This window comes from Plectropomus leopardus, chromosome 16, assembly GCF_008729295.1.
Source record: "Plectropomus leopardus isolate mb chromosome 16, YSFRI_Pleo_2.0, whole genome shotgun sequence".
Lineage (NCBI taxonomy): Eukaryota > Metazoa > Chordata > Actinopteri > Perciformes > Serranidae > Plectropomus > Plectropomus leopardus.
The window spans coordinates 14,144,070-14,154,724 of NC_056478.1; the positions used below are offsets into that span (position 1 = coordinate 14,144,070).

Genomic DNA, 10,655 nt, shown 5'->3' on the forward strand with positions numbered 1-10,655 from the left:
AACATACTATACTATGACTTATCATATTTTAAACACCATTCTATACAATGACATTTTTACCAATTTCTTAAGGACATAGTATACTATTAAGTTTTTATGAATATTTTTAAGACATACCATACTATGACTTTCTATGACTTTTTTCCATGACATTGTATACTTTAATGGTTTTATGACTTTTTTAAGGACATACTACACTCTATATTTAAGAATATACCATATTATGACATTTTTATGATTTTTCAAAATGACATTTTATAGTATTTTAAACAATGTACTAATACTATAAAATTACATATATTAGCAGCATACTATACTCTAAAGTCTTTATTGTATTTTAATGACTATACTATACTATTGCTTTTTCTTCATATTTTTAATAACAAACAATACTTTGACTTTTTATCCAGTTCCCAACAAGATACTATGCTTTTTTTTCATACTTTTGACAACACACTAAGTTTTGACATTTTAGTTTTACACACTATGCTGTTTTTTTTTTTTAACAACATACTATACTATGAAGTTTATATGGCTTTTAATGGCATACAGCACTATGATGTTTTTATCATAATCTAACATACTAATCTATGTTTTAATTTTTTTTAATGACATACTATACTAGGACATTTTTATGATTCTTTTTTTAAGACATACAGTACTATGACTTTTATATCAGAATTTTAATAATAATAATTTAATAATTTCCATATCATAATTTTAATTTTAATTAGATACTTTACTTTTTTCATATTTTTGAAACACTATACTGTTATATTTTTAGCGACACACTGTACTATGACATTTTTATAAATTGTTTTTATGACATTCTATAATATGACATTGCTATGACTTTTTTCATTATTCTATTTTCATGATACTGTGATTATTTTCATATTTTTAACGACATTCTATACTATGACGTTATATTTTTAACCACATACTTTATTATGACGTTTTTATCACATTTTAACAACATACTGCACAATGACATTTTTAGGATTTTTTAAGGACAGTATACTAATACGTTTGTATGAATATTTTATATGTTTTTTGACCTTTTTAACAACATACTGTACTGTCAAAAAAATGTTGAAAAAGTCATAGTATAGTACATCATCAAAAATCTGAAAAAAGTCCAATTCTTTGAAATGCTATACTATGGCTTATTTCAACATACTATACTATGACTTTTTCGACCAGTTTTTGAGACATACTGTAACTAACAGCTTCTTTCAGCCAACTACAATATGACTTTTTCACCATTTTTTTACATGCGAGGATACGGCTTTTACCATTTTTTCACATACTATAATGACTTTTCAACAATTTTTGAAACATACTATACTATGAGATTTGTCAACTTTTTTTGATCATTTTTTTCAACAGACTACCAAAAATTTATTGACATACTATACTCCGTTTTTTGTTGGGTTTTTTTGCCATGCATTTATATGGCTTGAGCTATTTCGACATGCTATGACTTTTTTGGACAGCAGTTTCAACAGTTTAGATATGCTATATTATGACTGTTTTTCAACATATTATACTAAGACTTTCTTTTTTAAAAATTTTTTTATATACTATACCATGACTTTTTTAAAATCTTTTTTTTTACACTATGACTATTTCAATACCTTTTTAACACATATTTCATCATGTTTAAGTACCTCTTTATTGGTTACACAAAAAATTTCCTTGAAAACATCACGCTATGCTTTAAGAATTGTGATGGGCATTTTTCACTATTTCTTGACATTTCAGTGAAATTAATTGAGAAAATAACTGATGGGGAAAATATTTTTTGTTACAGTATATGTGGTAATTCTAATTCTAATTCTAATTCAAGTAGGTCATAAGAAACATGTTTGCAAATACTATTTTACCCATGTATGGCCAATGATTGAAGACCCAACAAACACTCAACACGACCAAAGGCAAAAATACAAATGCAGCAAATACACTGTCATCGAACAGAGAGATTGAGAGAATCACAAAGTTGAACACAGTTACACACGTGTACAGTAGACTTGCAAACCCACACAAAAAGGCACAAACACACTTAAACAACCACAAGCATTTGTAGTTAGCCAGCTGAGTCTCACTGAGGGGAAACACTCTGGCTTTAGAGCCGAGTATGTGAGAGTTCAATGCCACGTCTCATTCTAAACAGAGGCAGGAGAAATGCCAAATGCCTCTCTGGAGATTTCCACGGTTAGAGCCAAGACTCGAGGGGAGGAACAGCATGTTCTTAATGCAACTCATCCTCCAGGAGGCTGGAGGGGGTCAGATACGCTGATACCTCTGCAGCCTCTCACTCTGTAGCCTGCTAGATTCATTTAGTCCTCCTGGATGCTGCACAGTACGGCTGCTGTGAGCACACATGAGGACATCATGTGTGAGTGTGTGTACAAATATATAAAGCTTATATATATATATATATATATATATATATATATATATATATATATATATATATAATGGAAATCATAGAAAGATAAATGTTATGAAAGTCAGTGACACAAAATACTATGACTTTTTGGTATTTTTGACAACAAACTACACTTGACAGACTACACTGTTACGACTGTGCTATTTTGGACGATCTACTATACTTTGACTTTTTGTTGATATTTTGGAAAACATACTAAAGGATGACTTTTTTATACTATTTTGGAAGACATACGTTATATGACTTCTATGCTGTTTTGGATGACATACTGTACTATGAATTTTTTGCCCTATCTTGAACTAAATACTATAGAATTTATATCTGGCGACATATTAAAGTATGACTTTTATATACTTTTTTATACTACATACTATAGTTTGACTTCTTTATGCAATCTAAAAGAATAGAATAGATCTTTAATGTCCACCAGGATGGAAATTTGTCTTCGGCCCACCAAACAAAGAAGACAGCACAATAAAAAGCCGTTAGTAAAAACAAAGCACATAAACAGGTTATTAGGCACACTTAACACAACAGTTCAGGTCATTGTCTGTCCGGAGTTTAAAACTCATCAGTTATTTTGTTGAGTTGAAAATTGCAAACTATTGACCTTTTGGTGCAATAGTATGACTTTTTTTTCATTTTGGATGACATACTAAAGTATGACTTTTTTGCGGTAATTTGGACTACGTACCATACTATGACTTGTTTGTGCTATTTTGGACAACATACTATATACTATGACTTTTTTTCTTCTCTTTCTGACAACATACTATATTGACTTTTTTGGTGCAATTTTGAACAACATTCTATAGTTTGACTTTTTTATGCTAATTTGGACAACATACTATACAATGATATTTTGGTGCTGTTTTGGATGAAATACTAGAGTATGACGTTTTTATTCTATTTTGGACAACATACTATACTATGACTTTTTGGTGCTATTTTGGACGACATACTATAGTATGACTTTTTTTATCCCATTTTACACACACCACACAGTATAGTATGACTTTTTGGTACAATTTTGGACGACATATTTTACTGACTTTTTTATGCTTTTTTTTGGACTACATACCATACTATGACTTTTTGGTGCTACTTTGGATGACACACTATAGTATGACTATTTTAATGCTATTTTGGACCACACACTATAAGTATGACTTTTTTGTGCTGTTTTGGAGGACACATTGTATAACTTCTTTAGGATATTTTGAACGACATTTTATTTTTAAGGCTAATTTGACGACACACTTTAATATGACTTTCTGGTGCTATTTTGGACTACAAACTGTACTATGACTGTTTGGTGTTATTTTGGACGACATATTATAGTATGACTTTTTTGCGGTAATTTGGACTACGTACCATACTGTGACTTGTTTGTGCTATTATAGATGACATACTAGAGTACGACTTTTTGGTGCTGTTTTGGGCGACATACTACAGTATGATTTTTTTGGTGCTTTTTTGGTAAAAATACTAAACTATGACTTCTTGATGCTAATTTTGACGACATACTATGGTATAACTTTTTTGTATTATTTTGGATGATATACTATACTATAACTTTTTGTACTGTATCGGATGACATACTATTGTATGACTTTTTTAATGCTATTTTGGATAACATACTATATACTATGACTTGTTTGTGCTATTTTGGACAACATACTAGAGTACGACTTTTTGGTGCTGTTTTGGACGAGGTATGACTTTTTGATGCTAATTTTGATGACATACTATGGTATAACTTTTTTATATTATTTTGGACGATATACTATACAATAACTTTTTTTGTGCTGTTTCGGATGACATACTATTGTGTGACTTTTTTAATGCTATTTTTGACGGCATACTAGAGTATGACTTTTTGCTGCTATTTTGGACTATATACTATACTATGACTTTTTGGTGCTGTTCTGGATGACATAACTATACCATAACTTTTTTATGCTATTTTGGACGACATACTATAGTATGACTTTTTGGTGCTATTCTGGACAACATAGTATACTATGACTTTTTAATGCTCATTTGGAAGACCCACTATAATATGACTTTTTGATGCTAATTTGGACAACATACTGTAGTACGACTTTTTGGTGCTATTTAAGACAACATACTATCGTACGGCTTTTTGGTGCTATTTTGCACAACATACTATAGTACAACTTTTTGATACTAATTTTGACAACACTATAGTGTGACTTTTTGGTGCTATTTTGACGACATACTATAGTATGACTTTTTGGTGCTATTTTGCACAACATACTATAGTACAACTTTTTGATACTAATTTTGACAACACTATAGTATGACTTTTTGGTGCTGTTTTGGATGACATACTATACATTATATTTTTTAAAGTTTCTTTTGATTACATACTAGAGCACAAGTTTTTTTTGCTGTTTTGGACGACATACTATGCCAAGTTTTTTGTGATACTTTTGACAACACTGTACTGTAACTTTTTGGTGCTATTTCAGACGACATGCTATACTTTGACTTTTTTGGTGCTATTTTGGCTGACATACTATACATACGTTTCTTTTGACCACATACTAGAGAATGAGGCTCTTATGCTGTTTTGGACGACATACTAAGCTGACTTTTTTGTGGTACTTTGACATACTATACTATCACTTTTTGACCTTTTTTATGACCTACTACAGTACATAGGAAAGAAAGTGGGAGTTAAGGTAGAAGGAAATAAAGGGCAGGAGTATGTGTCATATTCTGCTTTCAACTATGAACAGAAAGAAACAGCAAGGAAACATGAGAAAGAAAAACAGCTAAGGGAATGAGGAAGGGAGGATTCAGATAATGCCATCTAGTGGGCCAGGAGAGTACTACAGTCACTCTGAGAGGAAAGCAAAAGTATGATGGCAATATTTCATGATGCCATTCAAAAAGCAGCAGAAGCAGTGAAAACATTAAAGGAGAAAGGGAGCGGCCTGATGTAGGCGATTCCCCACTCGTTTAAGAGCTGGTAATATGGTCTCTAGAATAAGGGAGGATCATGGAACGCAGGGTTAAAGCCTTCAAACCAATCAATTTAAGAGGTTAAAAGGTCTAACATAATTTACAATGAGTAAAACATGGCTGATTGTGATTGATTCTCTCATGGGTTGAATGAGTAAAAATCAGGTTTCTATTCAGGCATAGCTTTGGTTCCATCATCATCCCGTGTTTCTAAAGTCCAGGAGAGAGGTACCTGTGGCGCGGGCCGCTCTCAGGGTGTCCTGGGTTGACCTGACTACTTTTGCCTCGGGGCTGTACCACGCAATGAGCAGGGAGGGGTAAAAGAAAGAAAAGAATGTTTCAGTCAAGGGCAAATAAAGGCAAAGCCTCAGATGAGAGAAAAACCATAAGGAGCCATAACATCGCTAGAGAAGGAATCATCAACAACCAAAGAGCAGCAACATAATCAATGATGGTGATTGACTTTCAGAACCAAGAAATCTGGCTTCTCATGAGTAAATCCTGATATTATTAAAATATGTTTAAATTTAACGTGGTAAAACAGAATAAAATGTAATTTATTTTATACATACAGGGATTCCAAAATGAGAACTACTGTTTCATCGTGTGAAACGAAAAGCCAGGTTTTCTTGTACATTTTTGGCAGATCAACATGGTGTGGGTGGCAAAAACATCTCAAAAAAGGGAGAAGTGAGGGAGGTGGGGGGGCAGCAACATTTTTTTTATGTACATGTTTGCAGAGCAATTGAAAAAGGGCAAACATTTATATTAACAATAAAAATAAATGGGGTGATAAGAGTGGGAAAATCTGAGACACTAGGGAACAAAAAGGAAAAGGTAGGTTGGCTGTTAAGTTATTTTGTTGTTTATTATTCAGCATGGAGGCTAAGCCCCCTCTACTAGATATTATGAGGGAAAACATTACCAATCTTTTGCGACTTTGGGCAGTCGCTGCTGACTTGGGAGCAGCTGATCCACAGACTTCTGATTTGCCCACAGGCAATGGTAAGACATCCTGAAAAATAGATCAAAACAACAACAATCACAATAATGTTTGGATCTACATAAAACTGCTACTCAAGCCCCCTTTTCTCTCTCTCTCTCACACACACACACACGCACACACACACACAGAGTCTGTCCCTGAAATGTTCAGGAACATTTCTTGAATAAGGTCATATGTGTATGGAAGCAGAGATTGATATTCAGGGAAATCATTGGAGCGTAAGTCTGCGTTGACAACATTTCACAGAAAATGCTGGTATGGCTGAGTTGTGAATGACAGCAGTAACATCACAGGAACAAGCACATAAAGGGGTTAAGTTTGTCTGATGCAAGACACATTCACATGGAGTGTGTGAGCCAATCACAAGGCTCATTGATGATGCATTTGAATTGGATGTGTGTTTCTCATTCAACTGGATCACAAACAACATTACTCTCCTCGCAAACTTGTTAAATAGTAAATACATTGCTGGTGAGTTTTATGGTGGGTGCCATTCATTAGTGTTGTATTACCGCCATCTGCTGGGCTATCTATTCAAGCATTGCCATGTCAGGTGTAAAAAGGGAGACCAGACTAAAATGTTCCTGAAACGAGTGCACGTATGAAGCGTGATTGTGTGTGTAGAAGAGTGTAGAGTGAGTGATGAACAGGGAAATATGTTTTAAAGAGGCATAATGGAGTGAATTATTTTTGTTCTGACCTGGCTTGTGTCTTTGTACTCCAGTCTCCTCTCCAACCCCTCAAGATCTGAGCTGACCTCCCTCAGAAGCAGTCTCAGCCTGTTCAGGATCACGTGCACCTTCTCCTCAGCCTCCAGACACTCACTGCCCTGAGCCTGTATCTGCTCCGAGGCCTGCGACAACGGCAGCAAAGTCTGAGGTTTAGTGTTGACCAGCAGCTGAGCTGAAAGCTCCTGAAGAGAGGACACCTTCTGCTGCGAGTCCAGCAGCTCGCGCTTGATTTGCTGCGGGAAAAAAAGAGAATCAGAGGAGTCAATGTCACTGGCTTCACTGTTCAGTATGTCTCTCTAGATTGTAAAATGGCAAATCTATGTGGCAGTTTTGAGGGTAAACAAAGATGTGCAGTTCATGTGCTTATTTTTTTGTTATTTATATATTAATATACTTAGCTGTTAGAGTTCATCATATATAACTTTTTATATGATACATTAGATAACTTGTTAATGTTACTGTATACATTTTCTAACCCTGTTACATAACATTTGTTATCAGGGTTCTTAAACCGTTTAATAAAAGGTTTATGTATGGCAACTTGTTTTATAGAGAGACATACCGTCAGTGTTTTGTGATGAGCTCTTAATGTTTCACGATCCAGTTTAGGGGGGATGGGCACCACCTCGTTCCTCCTGCGGTCGATGTTCTCCAGCCACAGCAGCAGACCGTGGCTCATCTCATGGAACTCCTGGAAGGAAAGATGGTAAACATTGATTATAAGATAGCTCAACTTAACAGTCTCAGTTTGTGATAACTTTAAGACCACTGTATCAAAGCAACGTCATCCGAAATACCATAAAAAAGTCTTAGTTATAGCATGTTGTCCAAAATACAACCAAAAAGTCATACTACAGTATGTCATCCAAAATAGCATAAACCACATAGTATAACATGTCGAGACACTTCATACTACAGAATGTCGAAAAAAATGACGTCCAAAAAATGCCTGACAACAACATATTATAACTTGTAGAGATGCCTCATAGTATACAAAGTGGGAAAAAATGATGTTTTTTGCCATACAATTTTCAGCCACTCCCCAAGATATATTGGGTCCTTTTCAGCCATTTTTGGGACATGTCAAAATTTGATGTTTTTTGCTATACTAGGCGGTTTCGGCCATTTTCTCGACATGATAAATCAGGACTTTTTAGGCCTTTTTGGCAACATTGCTTGCTATGACGTGACTCCCCAAGATATAGAAGATTGTTTTCAGCCATTTTCGCGGCATGTCAAAATCTGACGTTTTTCGCCATACTTTAGCATGTCTTTTTTGGTCATTTTTTTGACATGCTATTTAATGGGGTTTCTGGACATTTTTGAATGTTTTTTAAACATTATATACTATAACATGCCTCCACATGCTATACTAAGTGGTTTTCAGCAGTTTTTTGGACATGTCATATTTTGGCATTTTTGCCATACTATAGTATTGCTTTTTTGGTCATTTTTTGACATGCTATTTTATGGGGGCGTTTGTTTGACATTATATATTATGACAGGCCTCGATAAGCTATACTAAGTGATTTTCAGCTGTTTTTTGGAGATGTCATATTTCGACAATTTTCACCATACTATAGTATTTCTTTTTTTGTCATTTTTAGGGCCCGGCCACTGACCGTTGCAAGGACCCTCTTGGGATGCAAAGAATTATTAGGGCCCAAGCACCAAACGGTGCAGACAGATATTAGCCAAAAATTTATTGACAGAGTTACAAAGTGCTTTACAATACCAAACTATATATTATCATCTTAAAGACGACACACAGCAGAAAACAAATTTTCTGTTCCCAGTAAGATTTGAACTCACAACCTACTGGTCATGATGCAAGCGCCTTAACTCTCGGAGCTAATCCTCCTGGCACCATTTCAATTTTCCAAGTTTTGTTTTTGCAGTGTCTGTCTGTCTAAAATTGATAGACGTCACTGTCGATACAGAATTTTCTGTTTTCTGGCCATATGACCCTTATATTAGCAGAACAGACAGCTATTAGCCAAAATTTTACAAAGTGCTTCACAATACCAAACTGGATATTATCATCTTAAATCTTACATCTTAAACATTAAATTTAATCTTAAAATACATATACATATATCTTAATCTTCATCTTAAAATACAAATACATATATACAATTTTGTCAATAAGACAACCCAAACACCTACTTTATTTGCCAAAAGGATATACGATAAATAGCTGAGTGATATATATCGTTTTAGTCGATAAATAAGGAGAAATGTTTGGGTTATCTTGATGAGTTCTCGATGAAAGTTACATATATTTTAAGATGATTTTTGACTGACTTTATTTAGTGTATTTTCCTTGCCAAGAATTTTAATTTCAGCCTGACTGATTTATCAGTCAAATTTTCAAAACACTGCAGGAACCAAATTTTCTGTTCCCAGTAAGATTTAATCTCACAACGTTTCAGTCATGAAGCAAGCGCCTCAACTCTCAGAGCTAATCCTCCTGGCAACAATTTTCGAAGTTTACTTTTGCCAGTGAAGTCTGTCTAAAATTGACAGACGTCACTGCCGATACAGAATTTTCTGTTTCCTGGCCATATGACCCTTATATCAAAAGAACACACAGATATTAGCCGGGATTTTATTTACAGAGTTACAAAGTGCGTCACAGTACCAAACTGTATATTATTATCTTAAATCTTATGTTATAAATATCATATTTAATCTTGAAATACATATAATTTTGTCAATAAGACGACCCAAACACTTCACTTGCTTTATCTGCTGAAAGGATATACGATATATAGCTGAGTGATATATCATTTTAGCCGGTAAATCAGGTGAAGTGTTTGGATTGTCTTTATGACAAAGTTTATATATATTCTCAGATGTTAATTTTATGACTCTATTTAGTTTGTCTAAAAAAAGTCATTTTGCATTTTTCAACACACTCCAGGAACCAAGTATTTGGTTCCCTGTGAGATTTGACCTCACAACCTTCTGCTTACAAAGCAAGCGCTCTATTTCTCTGAGCCAATCCTTTTGACACTTCACCTCAGTTTCATTTTGGAAGTGAAGTCTGTCTGAAATTGACAGACATCAGATTTATTATTATACCCGATAAATCAGGTGAAGTGTTTTGGTTGTCTTAATGACAAAGATATTTATATTTTAAGATGATTCTTTACTGACTTTATTTAGTGAATTTTCGTTGCCAAGAATTTGATTTTCGGCCTGCGTCATCTATCAGCCAAATTTTCAACACAGTGCAGGAACTAAATTTTCTGTTGCCTGTAAGATTTGATCTCTTAACCTTCTGATCATGAAACAATGCTCAACTCTCAGAGCTAATCCTCCTGACACCTCATTTCTTTTCAAAGTTTAGATTTGGCGGTGAAGTCTTACTAAAATTGACAGAAATCGAATTTATCGTTTTAGCCGATTATTCAGGTGTTTGGATTGTCTTTAATGACAAATTCTATATATTATTATATTATTATATATATTT

The 10,655-nt window shown here is 34.0% G+C and overlaps 1 protein-coding gene across 1 annotated transcript in view; it reads right to left on the minus strand.

Annotated features, from left to right (window-relative positions):
• The window catches only part of syne1a (spectrin repeat containing, nuclear envelope 1a), a 187,184-nt gene that overhangs the window by 1,883 nt on the left and 174,646 nt on the right, over positions 1 to 10,655 (minus strand). The window contains 4 exon segments of the mRNA XM_042503721.1: positions 5,676 to 5,734; positions 6,369 to 6,458; positions 7,150 to 7,413; positions 7,743 to 7,871. Coding sequence (XP_042359655.1) covers positions 5,676 to 5,734; positions 6,369 to 6,458; positions 7,150 to 7,413; positions 7,743 to 7,871 — 542 coding nt within the window.